The sequence below is a fragment of the Equus asinus genome, chromosome 2 (genome assembly GCF_041296235.1).
Source record: "Equus asinus isolate D_3611 breed Donkey chromosome 2, EquAss-T2T_v2, whole genome shotgun sequence".
In the NCBI taxonomy this organism is placed as follows: Eukaryota; Metazoa; Chordata; class Mammalia; order Perissodactyla; family Equidae; genus Equus; species Equus asinus.
In genome coordinates this window covers 103,401,036-103,427,806 of record NC_091791.1, presented here as the reverse complement: position 1 = coordinate 103,427,806, position 26,771 = coordinate 103,401,036, and the positions used below count along the sequence as shown (strand labels likewise).

General features: G+C 42.9%; 1 protein-coding gene across 17 annotated transcripts in view; it reads left to right on the top strand.

The window, feature by feature from the left end:
• The window catches only part of AGBL1 (AGBL carboxypeptidase 1), an 806,151-nt gene that overhangs the window by 40,415 nt on the left and 738,965 nt on the right, over window positions 1-26,771 (top strand). For all 17 annotated transcript variants that reach the window (XR_011497368.1, XR_011497363.1, XR_011497373.1 and 14 more), the window contains 2 exons: window positions 22,266-22,329; window positions 24,053-24,199. Coding sequence is in view for 12 of the 17 variants with exons in the window: in XM_070495693.1 (XP_070351794.1) it covers window positions 22,266-22,329; window positions 24,053-24,199 (211 nt within the window). In the remaining 5 variants the exon portion in view is untranslated. The remainder of the gene's footprint in view (window positions 1-22,265; window positions 22,330-24,052; window positions 24,200-26,771) is intronic.

Sequence of the window (26,771 nt, the reverse complement as noted above, 5' to 3'; positions counted from 1 at the left end):
ACAAATTTGGCTTTTTGAAAAGGAAGACTTTCACACAAGGCCAAAGTTGAGGAAAAGAAAGCCAGAGAATATTTCAACTCAAAAAGCAATTTACTTTGCAAAAGGAAGTTGGAAAATTACAGCTCATCATACCTAATTACTGCGCACATTTCGTTTGAAGGCCAGCTCTCCCTCCAAGGAGCTGCCTCCAAGTCACTTCCACTTCACCTCTCAGCAGCCAGAATCCACTGCTGATGGCAACACCATCATCAGAGCAACATGATATTGTCCATTTCCCGACGCGGTCAGAAGAGGTACTGACAGATTGAGTGTTGTAGAAAATTCTTCTCCAAGCAAAGTAATGGGCATGTGACTATGAAAAATAGGATGGGAGAGAATGTAGATATTCCCACAAAAGCTGAATGAACTGAATGTGTTTCTCTCTTAAATGTCAAGGATTTAAAGAATATATGCAGATACTCCCGCCTCCAAGAGATGGATCTTAATTCCATACTTTCTCCTCCAGGATAGGCTAGACTTAGTGACTTGCTTCCAAAAACACTGAGTATGGAAAGGAAACAATAGTAACGCCACATTGGAGGAAACTGGCAAATGTCACTTTACCCAAGGGTTGAACCAAGTGATGACATCCTTAGTGATATCATCTGCATGTCACCCTCCCTTGACATGTGATAGGAAGGGCACTTCTGCTTTGAAACCCATAACCCCAGTCTAATAATGAGAAAAAAATTAGACTAACCCTGACTGAGGGTCATTCTACAGGACACCTTCTCAGTGCTCTTCGAGACTGTCAAGGTCATGGAAAAAAAGGAAAGACTGAGAAAGTGTCAGGCCACAGGAGACTGGGAATACATGACAACTAAATGCAATGTGGTACCCTGGATGGGAACTTGGAACAGAATGAGGACAGTAGTAGAAAAACTGGTGAAATTCAAGAAAGTCTAGAATTTAGTTAACAATGTACCAATGTCAGTGTCTTAGTTTTGACAATTGTGTTATGCTACAGAAAGATGTTAACAAGGGGAAAAAAGGGTGATGGATATCTTTGTAACTTTTCTGACAGTCTAAAATTATTCTAAATTAAAAAGTTTATTAAAAATTTTCAAGGGTTTGTTTTTTTTCTCTGTGCAAATGTCTCTTCTGTTTCATTAATGGACTCGATCCATGCCTCTGATTCCGACATATCAGGTGGTTTTAAGGAAATCAGTATGTTCCTCACAAAGGATGTCTACACTCCCAATTATGTGGTTCAAACGCCAGATTTTGAATTGTATTTCTCAAGAGTAAAAGATCAGAGTGATCATTCATCTTCAGCTGCATGACAATTGGCCATGAAGACCCTGAAAAATGGAAAAGGACCATAATGCTTAACCTAATTATATGTAAAACCACTCAACAGTCTGCATAATGGCATGACACGATTATAAGTACCCTTGGTAAATGGGCATAAAACTGGTTGATGTTAAAATGGTAGACTTTATTTTGTGCAGGAATTAATGAAAGGAGCTTTAGAACTAATTTGGTCAAACATCCCTGCAAAGCACAATAATGCCTTTGCAGCACCTCTGTCTGATTGGAAGGCTCTCTGCTTCTGCCTATCTAGCCAACTCCTGTCTGCCTGGTGAAAGGGAACTATGATTTTCAATCATGGTGAATCTAGTGTTTTATTTCTGTGATTGGTTGACCTCCTTCAAGAAGATGGGAACCAAAACTTAAGACAGAGTCAGAAACAATTCATAAGATTTTTAGAAGAGGTTTCTACCCTGACATTGGGATAGTCATGGCTAACTAAAATAACTGTTGCCTCTGTTTGGAAAGACTGTCCCACTTCCTCATTGTCCATCTCTATCAACTTTACTTCCATAATGGAGCTTTTTAAGATTAGATTTTCCCTCTTCTGTCATACCTCTCCCTGATCTCTCATTAACCATCCTCATATATTAAATTCAGTTTGAACTTGATTATGACACCTATTCAATATTTTTGTGTCCTTTTTGGCTTGTTTTGCAGCTGGATTGAGAACTTCCATACTGGTGGCACCCTTTGAGTCCCGCTCATCCATGGCTAAATGTATTAATGAGTATCAAATAATTTTAATACACAATTGATTGAATGGGTGGATAGAAGGACAGATAAATGGATATTCTGTCAAATTACTGTTTATGAGGGAAATCAGGACTCTCCATGACTGTTCTTCTTAGTGACTTTCAACCAGAAATTTTCATTTCATCCCCCTTCAACCTAGGCACAGAGGTGCCACTGGATCTTTGAGTATTGGTGTCCCAGGCATGTCTCTCAGATTCATCAAAAGGATCACAGTCAAAAGCAACTTCCATCATCAAGGCATTTACTTGATAATTAAACACAAATCTGAATTCTAGGAAGGAGAATTGAAACAAATTCGTACTGCTTAAGTGGGAGCATTGAACTAAGAGCTTATTGAGTATCTCCTCAGTTCTTGGAATTCAGCCCTGGCAATTAGAGGAGAGTTGCCTGATGTCCTCTTTATAGGTTATGTGATCCCACACAGCTGCAGACACTTTTCTGGACTATTAAAATTGTGACTTAACTGGCTAATTGCCAAACATTCAGGGCTTGGTTGCTGAATCTTTTAATAGACTGTTTTTTCTCCCGCTGTCCCATTATAATCTCTGACCCTTGAAGCCTTGATCAATAGTGGAACTACCACCTCTGGCCTTTCAAGCTCTTTTTTCTATTATCTTTCCCATTTATTTAACCTCTTACCTCATCAATTTTATAACTCAGTCTGCTGACATTGATTTTCTGGAATCTTCTTGTTTTTTAGGCATGAACTATGAAAAAGACAAAATATCAGTTTGTATTCAGCGTTATCTTCATCTAAAAACCGTTTTCTCTCTCTTACCTACTCCTTCTACTTCATCAAATACAGGCTGGGTTCTTGAAAAAACTGGTGTGAAATTATCAACAAGCAAGAGGAATTTACTTCAAGTTAGGCAGTGTCCCTGGCACAGTTCTAGGGTGACATCTGTGGGGCTTTATGTCTCCAGTATGGGGTGTTCATATTTCTATAGAGGTGTGCAGGATATTTCTAACTAGATGGTAGCATCGATGTGAATTTCTGAATGCATTCAACAGAAGTTCCTGTTGGTGAGGGATGAGTCTTCTCTGGGAGAACCGTTTACAAAATACTCTCACCCGCTCATGATACCTAGTGATAATTAAATTTTGAACACCTTCGTTCACTAAAGAAGAGATCAACAGGACCTGTAATAGAGATACAGATGAAACGTATGTTATTAATTAAGTCTTTGGTCTTTGGATGATCCGGTAATGAAGTTATAGGATATTTGGAAAGATGAATAGGATGACTAATTTATTTCCAAACTGCTTTCTTTTTAGCAGTTGCATCGTGGTTATAATTAATATAACAAACCTTGCAACAAATTCTCATTGCAGTTGCCCACATAGCTCTGAGATTCCTGGATATATTTGGTTGGAAACATTTTGCTTTGAAGATGAGAATTACTAGGATGGAAATCATGGTTGAGGTTTCTCTGAGCTGCTTGGTATGGGCCAGCTGGTCCAACAGGCTCATGGTATGGCTTGAAATACTTCTGAGATGTGCCCCATGAGATGAAAGAGGCATGCTATTCAGATAGGATGAGTAATTTCTTCTTGTAGAAATTTAAAGCTGAGTATTGAAAAGTGTTTTTCTGAGATGCTTACCAGCAATCTGGCCTTCAAATAAGGGAAGAGCTACAGGCATTCTTAATGGTAGAAACTTGGTGTCTTTGACCTTAGCTATTGATAACTATGTTTGTATCAGGTAACACCTGGAAATATAAGGGCTTTGTGTTTTCAATCTTGGCCATAGGTTGTGTGATATATTGACTCCTTGTTACTGTTTGAGTTTTTTCATATATAATATTGTGCTTATTATTGAGGTTAAAGTTTCAATTCATCCTGAAAGGTGTAATGAATGCCAGAGTAAATCTTTCATGAATGAGGTGGATCCTCACACAGGAAATAAGAACTTGGAAAATTGCCTTAGATGGCAGGATAGTAAATCCAGTGTCTCCTGAACTTGCTTACTTTGGCCTATAGTTTGACAAATCTAGACATACTGGTGAGTGACCCCAGGTGGCAAGGGAAAAATGTCATCCACCAGAAGGAGGCTGACGAAGGGCATGGTGAGAAATCAGATCTTTTGGAAAATCCTAAGTGGAAGATGAGGAAACTATACTATGTCAGAGCCAGGCTAGCCATCTACCAAACCCATTTCCTCTTCTTTTCACACAACAGCTAGAGTCAAGTGCAAAGTTTATTTCCTGGCTCTGTAATTTACTGAGTAGCTTGGGAGGAAGGTGAATCCTCAGGAGCAGAGAGTCAATCTCTGAGCTGCAGCTGTCTCTCTTTATGAGGTGATCCCCCATGCTCTCTCCCTAACCCAACCTTGCAGTGTTTGGGCCTTATTTTCCTAATGGAAGCAAGAAGTTTCCATATAGGTTATGCTAACTCGTCCATATGCCCTTTCCTTCTGTCTGTCTCTCGTTTTAAGCCAAAAGAGCTCATTTACTAGAGCTGGAGAAGCAATTTATACTTATGAAGCAGAATGAAGAGAACTGGGGTATATAACGATCATGTCTAGTAACCCCACCATGACCAAAACATTAGTTGAGCAAACACTTCCTAGACTGAGAGATTTGTGAGAACTGAGACCTCAGTGACTTGTTTACAACTATATCCCCAGTCCCTGACATGGAGTAGCCACCTAATATCCATCTTCTCATTATATTAACTCAGTGCTGTCAACATTAACTCAGTGCTTTCAATCATGGGCAAATCAGGGAGAATATTGAAAGTAAACTGAAGGAGAATCTTAGTCTTTACCTTCTAGAATGTGCTGGATGTTCTCTTTCTACATAACAGAGCCAATCACTGTAGAGGAAGGATGAATTGATAATCATTCAAAAATAGATGTAATGTCTCATGCTAGATGAAAGCCACACTTTTAATTTAATTCTTGGTTGCTGATTTATGTTGAAGAAGTTGAGCTAATGGTGGACATAACTATAGCATGAAATGTGCTAAATTCACCTAGTTGTTATTTAACCTATGTGCGTGTGTGTGTGTCTGTGTGGGTGAATCTGGATGATCATATGTCTGACCAAAAATCTAGTGCTCGCTTTGAGGGAAAGTGGAAAGTAGGCAGTTGGCTGGGAGAAGTAATTTGTGGGATGACCAAAACGATCCAGGCCCCAAAATATCTCTCAGACTTGGCTTTCGCTAATCCCTGATTAGGTTAGATACACTGGGAGTGATTCCATGATATATAGGTATTAGTCACTAATGCATTGGTATAGTGGTTCTCAACAAGGGCCAATTTTGTGTTTGGCAATGTCTAGAGACATTTTTTGTTGTCACATTGGGGGTGGGGTTGGTTATACAGTGGCATCCAGTGGGTGGAAACCAGGGATACTGCTAAACATCCTACAATGCATGGGAGAGCATCCCCTCCTCACCTTGACAAATAGTTATTTGGCCCAAAATATCAATAGTGGTGAGGTTGAGAAACCCTGTCTTAGTTGTTGGCAGATCTTTTTGAGAAGATAGTTAGCAGAGTGGAGATTTTGAAAGCGAGTGAGCAGAGTGGTCAGAAAGGCATTAATAGAAAATCGTGAAGTTGGAAGTGAATGCTGGAATATCTTCATGCCCCAAAGGCTACTGGCCAACATCTGTGAATTGAAAGGGAAAGAGTTAGCCCTTCCTGGGAAATATGCCAAATATAGAGCTGTTCTTTTGAAATGGCATAGTGCTGTCTTAAGTTAATAAATGTCAAGAGAGGTCACATGGGGGGAAGAGCAGGGATCATTGACCTGAAATCAACACTGGCCTCTTTTACTTGTCTTTCACTCTGTCTACTCTGGATCCCAGGGATACCTTTAGAAGAGCTTCATGCCCCACCTTGAGTCTCTGAGGGCACACCTGTCCTCTCAGACTCTTAAGCACATTTCCAGCAGGTGAACAGATACCACCTCTCTCTCTCTCATCCTTCATTTGCAGAGTCTGACGCACTAAACAGCCACCGCTGGCTCACGATACCAAATTAGAAAGTTGACCTCTTAGCATGAGGATCTTTTATTGACCCCAGACTGACATCAGTGAATGCCACAGGGTCATGGAGCTGGAAGGGGCCTGAGAAATCGTCTCTTCTTATTCCCTTAATGGGAGCCTGAGGAAGGCAGGTGGGATCCAGAGTAGGTAAATGATTTATCTAAAGTCATAATGGAAAGATTGGGTTAGAACTAGGTTTTACTGCCTCCAAGTCTGATATTTTCTCTACTCTCTACCATGTTGTCTTTTGTAAATATCAATAAGAGAGAAGCTCGGTAAGATCTTTGTGGTGTTTTGCAGTTTAAATGGTTGGCCTAGATCCTTGGGTTTCTTAATTTATTTTTAATTTTTTCTGCTGTCATACATTCCAAATTCAGTTTTTAGAAATCAAATTTTCAATGCTTTTTATCGATCTGCTTTTGAGATTGGTTTGCGTTTCAGTTACCATTGCTGTGTAACAAATTATCCCAATCTCAGTAGCTTAAAACAACAATTTTATCTTTTTCATAATTTAGAAAGGACTTAGCAGGGCAGCTCTTGCTTGGTGTCTCTTGTGTGATTGTGTCGGCAGATGACTGGGGCTGTAATTATCTGCGGGTTCAAGCAGTCTGGACATCGAAGATTGCTCACTCTCATGGTTCCCGGCTGACATCGAGCGAGCTCAACTGAACTAAGTCTTCAGTGGGGCTGTCTACTGCAGCACTGTGTGGATCCTCCCATGTGGCCTGGGCTTCCTTAGCGCATGGCTGCCTTAGGGTAGTCAGCACTCTCACACGATGGCTCAGGGCTCCAGATGTCAGCAACCCAGTGTCCTGTGCATGAACTGCATTGTTTTTTGTGGTCCAGCCTTGGAATAAGCAGTGTTACTTCTGCTACATTCTATTTGGTAATAAGAGAGTCACCAGGCAAGATTCAAGGACACAGGCCATAGATTCCACCTCTCGGTTGTAGGTGTGGCAAAGCATTTATAGCTATGTTTTAAAATGGTCACAGTTTGGTTTCTAGAATCAAAGAGTTTTCACTAAAGAAACATTAATTTAATTACTTTATAATGCCCACATATTTTCTTTTCAAATTTACTAGCTTTCAAAACTAAATCAGAAAATACGAAAAAGGTTACTCTTGAGCAAATTATTCAACTTCTTTTGGCTTCAGTCTCCTCATCAGTACAGTCGGAATAATGGTACCTAAATTGCAAGGTGGTTTTGAGGATTAAGCAGTAAATGATCTGAAACAAAGTGAACACTCAGTGATAATAACCATAGTATTGATGGCTATATGAGATGCTAATTCATAATCTGACGCCTATTTCTGAATTCTCAAACTGTATACAGTGTCTCTGAAAAGCAGCTTTTCAGAGTGGGTTGGGCAAGGCCATTACTTGCTAGGTTAGAGACTACTCAAGTAGCGGGGCAAGGCTGCAAGATAACAGGGGTCCCTGACAGGGCAGACACGAGGACACCAGGATCAAACTTTTCTTGCTTCATAATTGTGCTTTAGACCAGCTTGCTAAGAATTAGCCGTGTAGATAACCTGGAAAGGGCATCTTGTCAGCGTTTCTAGTAACTGGTTGGCCTAGTGACCTCACAGAGGCAGGGCTGAGCCTCCCTAACTTGGGTGCTTTTCATCTTTCATGTATGTTTTGGAGGTTGATGGATTCAGAGAGGATGAAGGCAATGAATGGCGGCTGCCGGTTGAACCAGAACGCAGCAGCCCGCTTCCTCAACGTTGGTGCAGAGCCTTCGATGGCAGGCACCTGGAAGTGTTATTTACTTGCTGTGTTTAGAATTCATTCAGAAAAGCTGAAAACTGTTTGGCACTTCTTTTCGGTAATCCTTAATTCTAACCTGCAAGTTTTGTGCTGTAATTTGTCAACTGTGCTTTGGAGAGACTTCACAGCCTTCCTGGAAATAAAGACGGAGCCTGCTTTCCGATGACTGTCGTTTAAAAGAAATCAGAGAGGGGCTGGCCCCGTGGCCGAGTGGTTAAGTTCGCGCGCTCTGCTGCAGGCGGCCCAGTGTTTCGTTGGTTCGAGTCCTGGGCGCGGACATGGCACTGCTCATCAGACCACGCTGAGGCAGCGTCCCACATACCACAACTAGAAGAACCCACACCGAAGAATACATAACTATGTACTGGGGGGCTTTGGGGAGAAAAAGGAAAAAAAATAAAATCTTTAAAAAAAAAAAAAAATAAAAGAAATCAGAGAACCTTTCAGGGATGTGATGCTGTTGATTGGTGTCATTACTGTTATGACTCAGAAGCTTTATCATTTACCGAGTGGCAACAAGTGTGCTGCGTGTTGATAAAGCACAGGATTCCAAATTGTTTCTGCCCAGGGGACACAACCTCGCCCTTTTCATGTGTTTTGTTTATTGTTCCTCTCTCCTTAAGAGTTTTCTGCGAAATTTGGAACATTGTGATCTGGAGGGAAAATTGATCCAGGAAGATGCATCTCAAAGGATCTTCAGATCTATTTTAAGATTATTCACCTTTGGTTAGGTCTAGCCATGGCATATATTTACCTACCAACAGTTTATTGAGCATTTATTGTGGCCTAGGGAGAGAGCCAGGCATTTTACATCCATTGTGGTGTTTCTAACCCAATTATACCGAAGAGTTGGGTACAATGATTAGTTCAATAATGTGGTTGAGGAAATTAAGTCTTACAGAGGTCATGGTAACCTACATCTGTCTGAATTAAAAGTGTATCATGCGTCACTTGATGGCGGGGATATGTTCTGAGAAATGCGTCGTTAGGTGACTTTGTTGTTGTGTGAACATCATAGTGTGTACTTTCACAAACCTTGATGGTATAGCCTACTATACAGCTAGGCTATATGGTACTCATCTTATGGGGCCACCACCATTGTATACGTGGTCCATCATTGACCGAAATGTCATCATGTAGTGCGTGGCTATGAATCCTTTTAACTACACCCCTCCCTTTCTCTACCTCACTGGCCTTCCTTACGTCCCTCACCTTTACCATGCTTCTACCAGCCATCAGACTAGGTACACTACTCTCTTTTTGCCCTATTTTGACCTGAGCATTCTTCTCTCCCATCTTCTCCTAGTTAACTCTTGCTTATTCCTCAGCTCTCAGCTTAAGTGGTCCTTCTTAAGGGAATCCTTTTCTGACTCATGTCCAATCATCCTACTTTATGGTTGCAAGGCACAATAAACCCAGGCACCCATTCCCAGTTGCAATTTAACATTCCTTTGGGTGACGGTTTAGGTAATATTTGCCTCTCCAAATGGCCTGGAAGCTCTATGAGGACAGAGAGTGTGTGTATTTACGCTACCCATGGTTTTCCGGCACCTAACACAGTGCCTGATATATAGTAAGTGCTCAAAAAATCTGCCCAATGAATTAAAAATGGACCACATTCTATCATGACTCCTTGCTGGACCATGAATACCTTTTTGCCAAGAAGGACGATAATCGATATTCTTAACAATTAATTATGTAAGACCCAATTATGACTGGAGCATTTGACAAGTTCTGGGGCCCGAGAACTATGAGGAAAGATCCTAGTAGAATTATTTACTCTCGAGGTTCCGTCTAAGACATTCTAGGCAGAAAACATTACACATCCTTTTATTTTATTTTATTTCATTTTCATTTTGTAACGTTTTGTCATAAAACCACATTACCCATCACCCAGCTTCTATAATTATGGCAAAATTCTTTCCTGACTATTCCCCCCCAACCTCCATCATATTGAAACAAATCTCGTTTCATTTCATTCATTGATATTTTAGTCCATGTTCCTTTAAAATGCCTCTCTCTTTTCAAATGAACACACTTCAACCTTGACAGGAAGTTTTTCCTTCTACCTAAACTAAATTTCTAATGATGCAGCTTCTGCCTGTTTCCTCTTGTGTGAAGACAGAGAGCTGTTGGTCACCGTTTTTGGCGTTAGAACCATTTTTAGTAATTGAAGTTTGAGATTAGTGCTCCCTTCCATCGTTCATTACCAACTCCAAATTTAATAACGTCTTTTATTTAACCAATGGACCATCTCTAGTGAGCGTTCAAACTGCATGACTGGAAGAACAAATTTATTTTTGGCAATATGGTTTTCTTGGGCTATGAGCTGTGTCCTGGGCTCTTGGATGATGAGTTTGGAAGAGATTCTGTCTTATTCTTTAGAGACAAAGAATTAGAACTTCATGGGCTTGTTCTTTCAATCTGCGGGAACAGAGTAGCAAAGTGTAAGAGGTCTATTTCTGCAATGCCAGGTGTTACACAAAATGGGATGGAGGTGGACTGTTTTTTTCCCTGTCCGGTAGAATTGGGCCTGGACTTAAGAAAATTAAAGAGGGGCACAGTTTACTTTTTTCCCTCCACTTTAAGTCTATGAAGATATTGATGTTCCCTATTCAATGACTCAGGGCTCAGCACACAATAGGCATCCTGTATTTTCTTGCTCAGTTGCTGGATTGACAGAAAAATTGAGCTATGTACCTTGTAAACTTTGTAACAATGTTCTCACTGGAATGTGCTTTGAGGTAACTCCTGTCATCAAAGAGAATAGGATAGCCAGGCTCCAGCGATTGCATATTAAGTTTCTATTCCATTCCATTCCGTTCAGTTCTGTTTCTATTTCATTCTGTTCCATTCCATTCCATTCCATCTCCTCCCATTCCATAGTTTCCCGAGTGCCCACTCTGTGCAAGATCCCATGTTAGAGTCTGGGAATACCAAGGAGAACAAGACAAAATACTTGCTCTAGAGGAGCACCCAGTCTAAAGGGAATGTGGAGATTAAAAATGGCTTCCAGTTCTTTCTACTCCTCCAACTGAGAGGTGGAGCCTAAGCCCCTTCACTTGGCTCTAGGCTCTCATCAGTGACTGGATGGAATAGAATGCAGCAGAGGCCATGGGTGGGCTTCTGAGGCTACGTCAAAAGAGGCCTTGCAACTTCCACCAGTTCTCTTGGAATGTTTGGTCTGGGGGAAGCCAGCTGCCATGTAAGAAGTGCAGGTACCTTATGACTGTCATGCTGGATAGGTCACCTGTAGGCACCCTGGTCAACAGCCCATGGTGAGCCAGTCCTCCAGCCTGGCAAGATGACATCATCTTTGCCAAGGTGTCAGACGTTCAAGTGAAGCCACCTAGGCCCTCCTGACCAGCCACCTCATTTGCAGCTGAGTGCTACCCAGTGACCTTAGCAGATACCATGGAAAGTAGAAGAATCTCCCAGCCAAGCCTTGCCCAAATTCCCTAGCTACAAAATCAGAGATATAATAAAGAGGCTGTTGTGCTATGCCATTAAGTTTTGGGGATTTGCTATGCCATTAGTTTGTTACCCCACAGTAGACAACCACAACAGGGAGGCAAGAAGACAACCAGGATCTAGTAAGTATTCCAATAAAGTGATGTATAAAGTTGGTTATAGGAAAACAAACATACAACAAATAATTCTGTTCTTGGGGAGTCCAGGCCACCACAGTGCACCACTTCAGGGGGCAGCAATCATGTCGTAGTCTTTGTGAATGGTGCCCCCTGGAGTTGTGCTGTGCCCAATGTGTGCAGACACGTGGCAGTTTTAGGTAATGAGGGCTGGGAAGGCAGGTTAGCTGGGAAAACTATATAGAAAGGGAACTTGAACTTGGAATTGAAATGTAAGTAGGTTTTGGGGACAAGGAAGAAGGAGGAGAGCCAGTGCTCCAGCAGTGAGGACAGCTTTGAAGGCACGGGAATCCGTGATGGGGCTGGGGCACGGTGGCTGGTCCTGTGTGGTTGGCATGCTTAACACTGGGATGCGGGAAAGTGGCTGGAGATGAGCCTCCAAAGGCTGAGTGATGTGAAGCGTCTTACTTACCTACCATCAGGAGGAGTCAGGAGGAGGAAGGCACCCGGGAGACGCAGAAGATTTCAAAGCAAGAGAGCAACAATTCAAAACAGTGTTTGAGAGAACTGTAGTTCAAAACCCCACAGACTGTGAAAGACGCTGTTTGTTGTTCCAGCTGCCTGCCTCTCCCTGAAAGCTTGGCAGATCCATTTTTTATAGGAAAGTCTGAAACAACAGGGGATTACTCAATGATTCATTTAAAAGGTTCATTAAAGGAAAATCGAGGCACATCGCATCCTGCCTTCTTTAATTGCTCATTTATTATTACTGTGGGTGAGATAACGGCTTTGCGTTATTCTTCCAAATGGTGTAAAATATTTATTGGTAAATATAGCAGTGCATAAATTAATGTCAGTTGAGATTTTGTGGAGCATTGTTTTCTCCACTGATAGTCATAATTTTTACTTAAAGAAAAACAATATTGTGCCGATCCATTCTGGCTCAGACCTGAGTGAGAGCTTTATGAACTCAACAACGTCTGTATGATGATACTGTCTCAGTTTCTATGGGATGGCAGGATTCTGTTGGTGGGCTTGTCCTATAGTTAGTTTGTGGAATAAAATTCTTTCCTGTTTATTAAGACCATAGTGCTTGGGAAGAGGGCATATGGAGGTGTAAAATTTTCTTCTTTTCTCTGTCACATTGGAATTCATTAACAAAGTACCCAACTAAAGGTGGCTTTTATAAATGAGGATATTTATTAGTATTTCAGTTATTTGAAAGTTCACAGATAGATGGTTCCATAGAGTTGGTTCAATGTCTTAACAATGTCACTCATGACCCATGATCGTGTCCTTGTATAACAATTTCCAAAAACAGGACAGAGAGTTGTTTTGCTTTTTATTTTCTTTTTCTAAATCCTGGAGAAAAATCTTTTCTGGAATCTCTCAGTAGAATTCTTCTCAGGTTTCCTTATCCAGATCTGACCTTACGCTCACCTCTAAACCAATCACCCGAGAAGGAGAAGGGCTTGGAGGGGATGAATCGAGGCCTGCTCGCTGGGTGGGGAGGGAGGGGCATGAGCGCATACTCCATCAGCACTCGACCACCCCGTACTTGAAACAAATGGGGTTCTCTTGGAAGCAATTAGAGAGGAATGGCTTATGTGTGTGCAGCTGTGTTCGCCATAGGTTAAACCTGCTTAGGGGCGGTGTCTTAGTGAATTCCATGTGCCCGGCTCTGTAGCCCTGCTGGCAGGTGCAACAGAAGCATACAAGACGATGTTTGTTCTCAGGGAGTTTTAGTGGGCATTGTAACAAAGCAGGCAGTTCCTTCGCTTGATAAATTAATTTAATAAAATATATGGATTATCTATTACACTTTAGGAGATGGGAATACAGAGATGAATAAGACCTTGTTCTTGCCCACAGAAATTCACAATCCCCTTTGCCATTTGCTTCAGTCAATCCAGTCATACTGGGAACAGTTTCATCCCCCAGCATCTCTATGCTCTGTCATGCTTCCCTCTGAGAACACAAGGCTACCACATGGCCGGAATATTGAACCCCCCACCCCTCCCCGCCCCTGCCTTTCTGCCTGGTTTCTCAGATTCATCACTCGTGGACCTGGCTGGGTTAAATGCTTCTTCCCTGGATTCTCCCAGCATCTGTGCTTACCTCTGTCACAGTCCTTACCACCTGAGTCCTAAATGTCTGCCAGCTGTTTGCTTCAGCCAGGCCTGGAGCCCCAAGAAGACAGACTGTGTTTAGATGAGTTTGTATCCTTACTGCCTAGCCTGGTGACTGGAACATAGATGATTTCCAACCAACGCTGGTGGGGTGAACGCATGAATAATTGAATGAAAGGAAATTAAATCTGGATCTTTTATTCCTCTTCCATCAGTTTGGACTTTATTAGTTTTTCTCTTTCCTTTTTCTCTTTACTCTTTTTCTCATCTCTCCATTCCCTCTCTTATTTTCCTTTTGCTTGCACATTTTTCATAATTAGTTAATGAATCCGGCATTTTAAAATTACAGAATATTGCACAGCTTTGCTTTTATCTTTTATCCACCTCCCTCTTCTCAGAAAGAAGAGCAATTATGGGGGTACTAGAGGTGGATTCGGAAATGTCAGTGTTGATCAGGGACACCATTCCAGGGACTTTGTTTTCTACCGTGAGCCATCTTTGGGTCCACTTTCAAAGGGCTGGAGTCCTGCTGTGTTATTGTGATTTATAACAAGATTTATAATATATCATAATAATGGTCTTCATCCTCACTTTTCGCACAGAGAGCTCCTAAAACCTTTGGGATTTTGTAAGTGATAAAGGTGTCTTTTGTTATGTTAATGAGGTGACTTTGGACCCCACCTAAGGATAGGGGCTTGTTGCCTGGAGAACCAACCGTGAGATTAGAGGGTTGACCTCTGGGGAGGAGAAAGGGGCTGGAGGTTGAATCTCTTGACTTTGTAATGAAATCTCCATAAAAACCCAAAAGGACAGGGTTTGGAGAACTTCCAGGTTGGTGAACATGTGGCGATTTGGGGAGAGTGGCACACTCAGAGAGGGCATGGAAGCTGGGCCCCCTTTCCACTTTCATCTGGCTGTTCCTGAGTTATATCCTTTTTTCTTTTTTAAAGATTTTTATTTATCTTTTTCCTTTTTCTCCCCAAAGCCCCCCGGTACATAGTTGTGTATTCTTCATTGTGGGTCCTTCTAGTTGTGGCATGTGGGATGCCGCCTCAGCATGGCTTGATGAGCAGTGCCATGTCCGCTCCCAGGATTCGAATCAACGAAACACTGGGCCGCCTGCAGCGGAGCGCACAAACTTAACCACTCAGCCACGGGGCTGGCCCCGGGTTATGTCCTTTTATAACAAACTGGTGATCTACTCAGTAAAATGTTTCTCCGAGTTCTGTAAGCTGCTCTAGCAAATTAATTGAACCTGAGGAGCAGGTTGTTGATCTGCTGATTTATAGCCAGTTGGTCAGATGTAAAGGGAACAACTTGGACTTGTGACTGGTGTCTGAAGTTGAGGGGGAGAAATCTTGTAGGACTGAACCCTTAACCTGTGGAACTGTAACCGCAGGACCAGGAACGGACTTTGCCACCCCAGAATATGCCTCTTTGGCATAAGGGCTATTTTGAATGGATGATTATTAAGAAACAAAAGACATAGGAAAAGCTCTGAAAACCTACCAGAAGTTACCCTTTCATATGGGAAATTTACATTTATAAGAGAAATCTCCAGTAGTAAGGGTGTTTCTCTCCCTCTCTGCGCCAAGAAGAGGAGGATGACTCTAAATGTCTAGAAACTCTTATCATTGGAGAAGGCAATGACTTAAATCTATGTAACAACTTTAACCCTGTTTACTGTGCTTTTCCCAGGTAACCGCCCATAACTGACCCCTTCTTAACAACAGGGTGTTAAAGCTATTTTTTCAGGAGTGGTGAGCCAGCCAGGAACATGTTGGGAAGAGAAAATTTTGATCAAAACTCATCCTGCCAGTGCTTCTGCACACCAACTGGCCCTCCCTGTTCCTTTAAACTTTACCCCATATCTTGCAGCAGCAAGACAGATTTGAGAGCTTGGCCTCCTGTCTCCTTGCTGGTTGACCTTGCAATAAAGCCTTTCTTCCCTCGAAAGCCAGTGTGCCATGGTGTCGGCTTCTGTGTGCATTGAGTGGCAAGTCCTTGTTCAGTAACAGAATCTGATGCTATCTCTGGGTAGGTAGTGTCAGAATTGAGTTGAATTGTAGGACACTCAGTTGGTGTCCAGAGCATCGTTTTTTGGTGTGGGGGGCCATCCCCCCAACACACTTCAGAATTGGTACCAGAACCAAAGACCAGCCAACTCCCCAGAGTGATAGAACAGTTGCTGCACTGCTCCTTGGTTCCTATTCCAGATTTTGGGATACTAAGGAGGGGCAGAGAACGCTGACATTGTGCACATGTGTGGATGAGATTTGCTGAAGGGTGGCACGGACATGGGGACTTGGAGAAGGGTGCCTCTGTTAATGTCCAGTGCAGCTGTGATGGAGGCATTGCAAAGTGCATGCTGAGACTACTGCCTCAGCAGGTCAAAGCTTCCAGTGGAGAATATGTCAGAGAAAACCCCACTCTAATTCCTGGGTAAGTGTGTTACCACCCAAGGAAGGTTGTCTGCCTATTGCAAGACGTGCCAATAGTCAAGAGGCAAGGTGGTAGGAGGGAAAGGGTTTTATTGCAGCTTGCTATCAAGGGGAAAGATGGCTGACTAATGTCTGAAAGAACTACCTTACAGAACAAAGACTATTGGCCAGTTATATAGGGGGCTGGTTCTGGGTGGGGCAGACTTCTGGTCTCCAGGTGGGGCAGACATCTGGTCTTCAGGGGTGCAGATATCTGGTCTTGAGGGGGACAGGCATCTGGTCTTGAGGAGGGCAGGCATCTGGTCTTCATCGGGGCAGGCATCTGGTCTTCAGGTGGGGCAGACATCTGGTCTTCAGGTGGGACAGGCATCTGGTCTTCAGGAGGGGCAGACATCTGGTCTTCAGGTGGTAGGACATCTGGCCTTAGTTACTGATAGTCTTTTGTTTTATTGGATATGCATTAGAGACCAGAGCAAGGTCCTATAACCTGATTTAGTTGAAAGATAATAAGAACAAAATCTTTAAAATGTATAGTAAAGATTGCTGTTTACGTGAGTGGCACCAACAACTATGGATAACAAGTGCCTAGGGATTCCCAGATGTCTTATCATACCTGAAATAGAAATTGAAGAGTTAAATTTTGGTAGGTATACAGAAAACCTTGTCCCTTCTTTAAAGATTAATATTTAGTGGGGGTGGGGTGGGAAGTAAGATTGCACCCTAAAGCCAATACCATGTGGTGAACGTGCTGTCAGAGCTGAGCCCAAAGTGATGTGGAGACAGGAGAGAGCACAAACCCAGCTTATGGGTGGAATGGGGATCTAATGGGAGCCACAGTACAGTTGAAGGATGTGCTGGCATTGACCAGGCTTCAGGAAGAGGGAACAGTATGATCAAAGGTACAGAAGCAAGGAACTACACGGTTCGAGTAGGAAATTATAAGTAGTTCCATGTTGCTGAAGCATATATTTTGGGCAGGGGTGATGTAATGAATAGTGAAGCTGGAGAGAGAAGCAGGACAAGATGATGAGGAGCTTTGGGACCAAGACTAATGAGCTATGACTTTGTCAGACATGTATTAGGGAGTTATTGAGGTCTTTGAAGCAGATGAGGAACATGGGACTTAACCAACGGGAAGAGTAAAGCTTTGCCTTAAATAACATACATAAACCAGCATGCTCAAGTTTCCTTTTCTCCACATTATTGCCAACATTTTTCATCTCTTGTCTTTTTCATAAAAGCCACTGTAACAGGTGTGAGGTGATATCTCATTGTGGTTTTGATTTGCATTTCCCTGAAGATTAGCAATGTTGAGCATCTTTTCATATACGTATTGGCTATTTGTATGTCTTCTTTGGAAAAATGTCTATTCAGGTCCTTGGCCCATTTTTAAATTGGGTGAATTGCTTTTTTGCTATTGAGTTGTATGAGTTCTTTATATATTTTGGATATTGGTCCTTTATCAGATATAAGATTTGTGAATCTTTTCTCCCATCCTAGAGGTTGCCTTTTCAGTTTATCGATTGTTTCCTGTGCTGTGCAGAAGCGCTTTAGTTTAATGTAGTCCCACTTGTTTATTTTATTTTTTGCTGCCTGTGCTTTTGGTGTCTTATTTAAGAACTCATTGCCAAGATGAATGTCAGGGATTTTTTCCCTATGATTTCCTCTAGGAGTTTTATGATTTCAGATCTTACATTTAAATCTTTGATGTGTTTTGAGTTAATTTTGATGAGTGCTGTAAGCTAGGACTCCTAGGACTACAACCAAAAGAATTGAAATCACTATCTCGAAGAGATTATCGGCACATTCGTGTTCACTGCAGCGTTTTTCATAACAGCTAAGATATGGAAGCAACCCAAGTGTCCATCAACAGATGAATAGATAAAGAAGATATATATCTACAATGGAATATTATTCAGCTGTGAGAAAGAAGGAAATCCTGCCACTTGCAACAGCATGGATGGAACTTGAGGGCATTAAGCTAAGTGAGATAAGTCCAACAGAGAATGACAAATACTGAACGACTCTAAAAAAGCTGAACTTGTAAAAGCAGAGTAGAATGGTGGTTACTGGGGGCTTGGGGTAGGGTGGGGGAATTGGGGAGATGGTATTTGAGGGTACAAACTTTCAACTAGTAGATAAGTTTTTGAGATCTAAAAAAACCCAAAAAACAAAAAAGCCTGTTACAGTGCAAAGATCACTAATTTTTGGGAACCTGGCCTGGGCTGTATTTCAGGCTTTGCTCTACGTGTCACCTCAGAAAACTTGAACAAGACCTCTCTCTCTCTGAACCTCGGTGTTCTCTTCTGTATAACAAAGGGTAGAGGGTCAAGCATTGCAAGGATCCCATACAGCATCTACATAATGAGATTTGGTACTACCCTAGGTTTATCTTGAGGAAATAAAATTCATCCTTACCATTCACGGAAGTCTTCACCAGAACATTTTAGTGGATTTCTGTTTCTGTTCTCTTTGCTGAATTTGAAAGTAATCCAAGCCAAAGGAAATAACTGAGAACTGTGCCACCTTGCCCACAAAGCTCCTTTCACTTGCTGTTTCTGTGTAAATTATCAATGCTTATCCTTTTGCCCATCTTGCTAATGTTACTACGAAAAGGGTCCCCCAAGAGGGATCCTGAAGGCTACATATGGAGGCAGAGCCGCTGGGACCCTTATCTCAATGAGTCTCCTTATTGTCATTATTTAAGGAGCACCCTTCAGCTGCTTTTTATTGCAGGAAATATTTCTCTGCCATTTGTATGCAGTATCTTTTTCCATCCTTTCACTTTCCTTTTGTGAGTGTCTTTAGTTCTGTGTCTCTTATATGCTGGATATGTATGGGTCTTGTTTTTTTATCCAATTGGCCACCCTATGTCTTTTGATTTGAGCATTTAGTCCATTGACATTTAAAGTAGCTATTGATAAAAATGTATTTGTTGCCATTTCGTTACTTTTTTTTCTGGGTGTTTTGGTAGTCCTTCTCTGTTCCTTTCTCTCTTGCTCTCTTCCCTTGTGGTTTGATGGCTTTCTTTAGTAATATGTTTGATTTCTTTCCTCTTACTTATTTGTTTACTTATTATAGGTTTCTGGTTTGTGATTACCATGAGGGTTCTATATAATATTCTATGTATATAGCAATCTATATTGAGTTGATAGTCTCTTTAGCTTGACCTTTCTAAAAGCTCTACTCTTTTACTACCTTCATCCCACATTTTACGCTTTTGAAATCATATCTAATCTCGTTTTGTGTGTGTCTATCCATTACCTTCTTATCATTCCAATAGGTAATTTTAGTACTTTTGTCTTTTAACCTGTATATCATCTTCATAGGTGGTTGATCTGCTACCTTTACTATATTTTTGCCTTTACCAGTGGTTTGATTGCCAGTTTTTTAAAAAAAATAATTGTCATCCCTATTTGTGGTCTTCTCTTTCCCACTTAAATAAGTCCCTTCTTTTTTTTTCTGCTTTATCTCCCCAACCTCCCCCTGTACACAGTTGTATATCTTAGTTGCAGGTCCTTCTAGTTGTGGGATGCCTTCAGCATTTCTTGTAGAACTGGTTTTTTGGTGATAAACTCCTTTAATTTTTGCTTGTCTGGGAAGCTGTTTATCTTCCCTTCCCTTCTGAATGATAACCTTGCTGGATAGAGTATTCTTGTATGGGCTTTCCTTTGTATGTCATTTGTTGCCTTTCTCTTGCCACTTTTAGGATTCTCTCTTTATTTTTAATTTTGGGCATTTTAATTATAATGTGTCTTGGTGTGGGCCTCTTGGGGCTTATCTCGTTTGGTGCTCTCTGTGCTTCCTGAACTTGGATGTCTGTTTCCTTCCTTAGGTTAGGAAAGTTTTCAGCTATTATTTCTTCAAACAGATCCTCTGCCCTTTGTCTCTGTCTTCTCCTTCTGGGACATCTATAATAGATGTTAGTGCACTTGATATTGTCCCAGAGTTCCCTTAGATTGTTCTCATTCTGTCTAATTCTTTTTTCTGTTCAGCTTGGGTGATTTCCTCTAGTCTTTTGTCTAGCTCCCTGATCCATTCTTCTGCATCCTCTACTCTGCTATTGAGTCCGTCTAGTGAATTTTTCATTTCCAGTATTGTATTCTTCATTTCTGATTGTTTTTTTTTTCATATTTTCCAATTCTTTTTTGATGTTCTCACTGTATTCATCCAGTCTTCTCCCAATATTGGTGAGCATCCTTATGAGTTTTTGTTTGAACTCTGTCAGGTAAATTGCTTATTTCTGTTTCATTTAGTTATTTTTCTGGGGTTTTGTCCTGTTCCCTTTCTTGGAATGCATCCCTTTGCCTCCTCATTATGCCTCTTTCTCTGTGCTTATATCTATGTATTAGATGAGTCAGCTATGTCTCCTGATCTTGGAGAAGTGGCGTTATGTATGAGATGCTTTTTGAGGCCCAGCAGTGTGATTCCCTCTTGTCACCAGTCCAAATGATCCGGGAGTGACCCCTTTGTGGGCTACTTGTGTCCTTCTGCTGTGGCAGGGTTGCTCTTACTGCAGGTACCCAGGGAGCCTAGTCTTTCCCTCCCTGGCCAGCTGTTTGTAAATCTGGTTTGGGGAGCCTCAGCACCATTGGCTACAAAGTCTATCAGTACTCTCCTGTTGCAGTTTTCCTCTTAATTGGGTTGGTACCCAGTGTAGCTGGTTGCTAGTCTCAGGGGCTTACAGTTGCTGTAGGCCTCTGGCCTGCAAGGCTATTGTCATCTCCCTTAGGATAGCAGCTGAGTGGGGCTGGCCCTAGGCATGGGAGCACCCAATTGTTTCAGGCTTTGGAAGGTGGAGCCAATCCCCTTTGTGGATGATTGTGAAGCGCAGGTCTTCTGTCACTGAGAAGCGCCCCCTGCCACTAGGTCCAGATGCACCATCGACACAGCCCTGGTCTGTGCACACTTCCAAACCCCCTGGAGTATACCCAGTTGCCCCACTGCAGAGGCCCCCACCTCTCCACCAAAGCCCCTCACGATTCACTTGGTCCTCACACAGGTCCTGCCCCACAGAGGTGGACACACTCACCTGCCTGTAGAGGATCAAGGCACCCAGTCTATGCAGGCTAACAAGCAGCCTGAGGCCTTGCTGTTGGGTGGGGCCAGTCTCTAGGGCGGGCTGCCTGCCCTGGCTGAACTAGATTAAATCTGCTCTGTAGTGGGTATGGCAGACCCCTGGGCTATCAGGCCAGGGGAAGAAAGTCAATGGTGTCTGCCAGCATCTGTGTCAGCACACCTGTACTAGGTCACAACAATGGCCGCCACCAGAGTCTCAGTCTCTGGAGAGGTCTCGCCTCTCACTGAGATGCACCCAAAGCCTACCAGGTGAGTCTCTTTTCACCATGTGTAGCTGTCTTTTTGGTGATTTTAGGTTGCTCTCGGGGATGGGTGAAATTGTGCACGGGCCCTTTAAGAGCCAGGTTTTGCGGCTTTCATCTGATAGCTTTTCCGGGGGTATCCCGGCTGCAGTTAACCGGCTGCAGTTAATAGGCAGCGCCGAAGCCACATAGTAGGGCTCCGTCTCAGTTGTGCTGAGTCTGAAGGGTGCTTATAGCAGTGGCATGCTCCCCGTTGAGGTCCACACTTCTCCAGGGAGGGCTGTGTACCTTAGGGTGGCTCCTGCCCCGCCAGCTGTGAAGGTGCATGGCACGTGAAGGTGGCTTTTTTCCTCTCCAGAAGGAATTTCTGCCTCTTCCGCCTCAGTCAGGACTGTCCCTTGTTATGGGGATTCTTTTTATCCAGTTTTCAGTTTTCTCTCCAGGGTAATTTTTCCAAGAATAGTCTTAACCTGGTTGTGTCTGTGGGAGGAGGTGAGTTCAGAGTCTGCCTACGCTGCCATCTTGACGAGGTCCCCTGCGGGAAGTCTTTCTGGGTGGATGGAAGCACGGCCCTGCTATTGCCATGTGCACCCCTGAGCACACCGCCTCCCTCCTCTTGCATTTCTTCTTCTTTTTTTTTTTTTTTTTTGAGGAAGATTAGCCCTGAGCTAACTACTGCCAGTCCTCTTTTTGCTGAGGAAGCCTGGCCCTAAGCTAACATTCTGCCCATCTTCCTCTACTTTGTATGTGAGACGCCTACCACAGCATGGCGTGTCAAGCGGTGCCATGTCCACACCCAGGATCCGAACCGGTGAACCCTGGGCGGCCGAGAAGCGGAACGTGCGAACTTAACTGCTGTGCCACCCGGCCGGCCCCCTTGCATTTCTTCTTAAAGATGGCTGCCTGTGTTTTCATTGCAGAGCTCCTCTGACAGGGAGTCCATCCTGACCATCCTTCAGCTCCTCGGAGATCTGCTTTCTGGGGGTGAGTAGGCCATGCCCGCATGCCTCCAATGGTGGATGTGGGTGCATGTGGCTGTGGTGTCTCCCTGGAACCTGCGTGGCCTTGAGGTTTGCTCCAGCTGCAGTTTTCTGTGAGAGACAGAATCACCAGCCCATCTTTTTTCCTTGAAGTCAATAAGACCCAGAGTAAACTGGGCTGATTATACTTCATTGTTGTCACCCACCCTGCAGTGACCCAAATTTAGGAGGAAATTAGCCTCTGGCTGGTTATTCTATGGTATCTCATCTATGAGGCCAAGGACCTCCAGGGGTCTGTGGCTCTCCTCAGAGAGAGCCAGCCCTTAGCGATTCCGCCCCTCTCCTTCTTCTGTGCTCCCCTCCATTGTGGCCCAATTAGAGAGCCAGGTGTTGGCAGCTCCCTTATATATGTCAGGAAGAATCAGATATATGAGGCAAGAGCTGGGCTTAGCAGTGTGATGACACTGCTAAGATGACAGAGTTGACTACATTGGAGTCAACTGGGTTAACTGGAGCATGACTTTGTTACTCGTTTCCGTGTGAGGGTCCTGGAAATACATCTTCTTGGACATTCCAACAGTCACTCAGTTTTTATTTCTATGTATGTCAGCCACATTGCATTAGAAAGAAATATTAACACCAAACAGACAATACCAAAATGAATGTCACTCTAAAGTCACAGAGCCTCAGGTTACAGTTTCAGGAGGAAGGCTCCGTTCAGATTGAGGTTTCCCACAGGCTGTGCTGCCCTCCAATGGCAGGGTGACTTCCCTGCAGTCTTCTGAGTGAGGTAACCTCTGTAGGTAAAGCCACTTGTCTTTTGGGATAGTGTCACCTTCAATTTGTCCAGAGTGTCTGAAACTTTTAGAATGAAACCTTGGAATTCTCCTGATATAGATGCTGGTTACTGCTCCTTTAGTAGAGGTCGCTACTTTTCATAAGGATGAAAAATCAGAGGGTATTCTTCGCTGATAATGTCCCACCCGTTGGCCATCTTGATTAGGTCAACAACACCCAGTGCATAGAGAATCACCTAGGTCCCCTTCTGAGTTGAAAGCTGATCACTGCTCTTGAGCTTGTCCTGGGCCAAGGTTGGAGAGGTCCCTGTTTATAGCTATTCTAAGGTAGAGAGACCTATATACTTTATTCTAGCCCCAGACTCTCTCCAAGATTCCCCAGATGGGATGTTGGACATTTGTTTCTCAAGAGATTTCTCTGGTTGTTTCCATATTTTCCTCTCATCAGTTACTGAAGGCCAGCACCAAAAAGTCACCATATCACTAATAAAATTGTTGTAGGTAAGGTATCATCCCAATCCTTGTTACAAATAATTCAAGCCTATCACAGAGGGGTGCTGATACTCCCCCTTCTGTTAAGTGTATGATTATACATACGCCTCTAGGCATATTTATATACATGCACACACAAGTACACACACATACCCTGAGACGCAACAGGTTCTCAGGAAAGTGGATTCTAGGCTCCATTTATTACAGCTACTGTAGGTCGACACATCTAGGTTCTTAAATATTCCACTATTTTCACACCCACTGGCCCCTTACCTAATGGTACAACTTTACACAAGTTGCTTCAAGAACAACACAGTTTTGGTTTCCAGGGTGAAATGAACCAATCCCTGCTCTGTCTCTAGCTCTGAGATCTACTTTCTGCTCCAAGGAAGTAAGCCTGGTTCTTTGTGGCTCAGCTCTGCTTTTCTTCCCCCTCAGGTACTGACCGGAGGATTCGCTACATGATCAGCAAGGGTGGCAGCGAAGCTCTTTTGCAGACCCTGGTGGACACAGCGAGGACATCTTCTCCAGACTATGACATCCTCTTGCCCCTCTTCCGGCTACTGGCCAAAGTTGGCCTACGAGGTATCCAAACCTACTGACCCAAAGATGACTGAAAGGCCCTTCTGGTGGTGTTCTCATGAGAGCAATCTGGGAACTCTTGGGAGAAGTGAAGGGAGTCAGCAGAAGGGAGGTCCTAGACACCTTGGTGGTGATGGCAGGACCAACGCAATAGGAAAGGTAATTGTGTTGTCCTAGATATCGGCAAATGCAAGGTATAGTGCTTAGGCCAGGGCCCAGAGCAGGCATGGGCTACATGGGGCATGGAGCATATGGGAGACAGGGGAGACACTCCAAGGCAGTTTTCAATCACTTAAAAATACATGAGGCAGTTCTACAAATAACATCTTACATGGAAGTTCGTTATATAAGTGCATCGGTCTCTGAGGGCTGCCGTAACAAATGATCACAAACTGGCTGTCTTACAACAACTGAAATTTATTCTCTCACAGTTCTGGAGGCCACAAGTCCAAAGTCAAGGTGTTGGCAGGATTAGTTCCTTCTAGAGGCTTAGAGGGAGAATCTTTTTTGTGCCTCTCTCCTAGATTCTGGTTGTTTTCAGCAATCCTTGGTGTTTCTTGGCTTATAGACACATCACTCTGATTTCTGCCTGTATCTTCACATGGCATTCTACTCTGTATGTCTTTCTTTGTGTCCTCCCTTCTTATAAGGACATTGGTCACTGGATTTAGGACCCACCCAAATCTGTTTGACCTCATCCTAATTAAATCTGTAAAGACCCTATTTCCAGATAGGATAACGTTCTGAGGTTCCAAGTGGATGTGAATTTTTGAGGGACAGTTTTCAACTCACTGCTCTAAGTATACAGAAGTGGAGCCTCCCTAGTGGAAGGGAAGATGGGGGCCTAGAATTCTTTCCACTTATGCTCCATAACCATTTCTCATGCGTTGTAGAAGACCTTGAAACACCTCCCTAAAACCTGAGAACTTCTTGGAACACAGTTTAAAAAGCTTGGGCTCTCAGGGTGCATGTAAACATTGCAAACTAGTCATAACAGGTAAGCTCCAACGTGTGCAGTCTTACATGGGTCACAATGGAGAAGCGCAGGTCCTCTGAAAGGTGGACCCTCGATGTCCAGTGTGGACAGTGGCAGCCACGGGCACAGGGACTCTGGGGTGCTCTTGCCTTTCAACGTTTGGATCTCTGCTTTGAGTCCGTTCAACATTCCACAAATAATGACTGAGACTCAGGCATCAGCCAGCACCTGCATGAGTGTGTTTCAGACAAAACCAATAAACTTAATTCATTGAATATTCAATAGGTATTCACTACATGTCTCGTAGGGCTGGGTGCTGTTCTAGGCATTGGGAACACCATGGTGACCAAGACAGATAATGGGTCTGCTGTCATGGAACTTACATTCAAGCAGAGAAGGGCAGAAAGTAAATAATTAACTAGATGATCGCAGACTGTGATAATTAACTAGATGATAGTGTAAGGGAAGGAAAGGGTGATGCTCCTCTAAGATGCTGTGGTCAGAGAGAGGTGACGTTTGAGCCAAAACTTGAAGGATGAGAAGTCAGCAAAGCAAAGAGTGGGCCAAGTGAACTCCAGGAAAAGACCAAAGAAACATGATATATACCCCAGGTGTAAATGGTGTAAGCTAGGAAGTCAGATTTGGGTTTCAGGCTTGGCTTTGACACTTGTCGGCTGTGTGACCTTGGGCAAGTTACTTAAACATTCTGAACCGTTGGGCCCTCATCTAAAAATGGAGGTATCAGTACTTAGTTCTAGGCTTGCTGTAAGGATTAAGCGAGGTTGCATGTCACCCGCTTAGCATGTGAGGCCAGAGGTGTGACAAACAAGAGTTATGTAGGTTTCATAGGAGAAAGAGAGATGTGAGATGCACCAGGGCAGTGATTTTCAAGTTATGGACCTTGATATTACTATTGTCATAATTACATCCCCATGGCTTCTGCCATCAAAAGATTGTGGCCCTCGACATTGACATTTAAGCTGTTAGGGGCTGACCTGAAGAGAACAGAAATGAGTTTGGCTGCTCATGAATGGAGCTGGGTTGGTTTCTTTTTTCCATGAAGGGAATGGGTTCCATGAATTTAGTCACAATCTCTTTGTGGTGTCCTTTGATCCAGAGGTAAATGTTGGTCAGCGAGGTTTAGGATATTGTCTCTTTTCCTCCTTTCCATCTGTGACGTGTCTCACTGTAATTCTATTCCTGTGAAAGCAAACCTGATGATTTGGGCACTGAACTTTGGAAAGGACACCAACAAATGTGACAGGTGGCACAGTCACCTGCTATCATAGTGGGAGCCAAGAACATGAAATAAAATGTACTTTCCCCTTGTCTTTTATGCTTATTCACTAATTATTAAAATAATAGTGACTTATGTGCGACAATAAATATCAGGTTATTTGGATCAATAATTTAGAGAAATTTGGGGAGAAAATTTTGTTTTCCTCAATTATATTTTCACTTTTTATTATAAAGTTCTCTATCATATAGAAAGATGACTTCTTATATACCTATTTCTTAGGTCTAACCATTGTTAGACCTTTACCTATTTATTTCCTTTACCTATTTATTTTTATTTTAAATATTTTAGGGAAAACCACA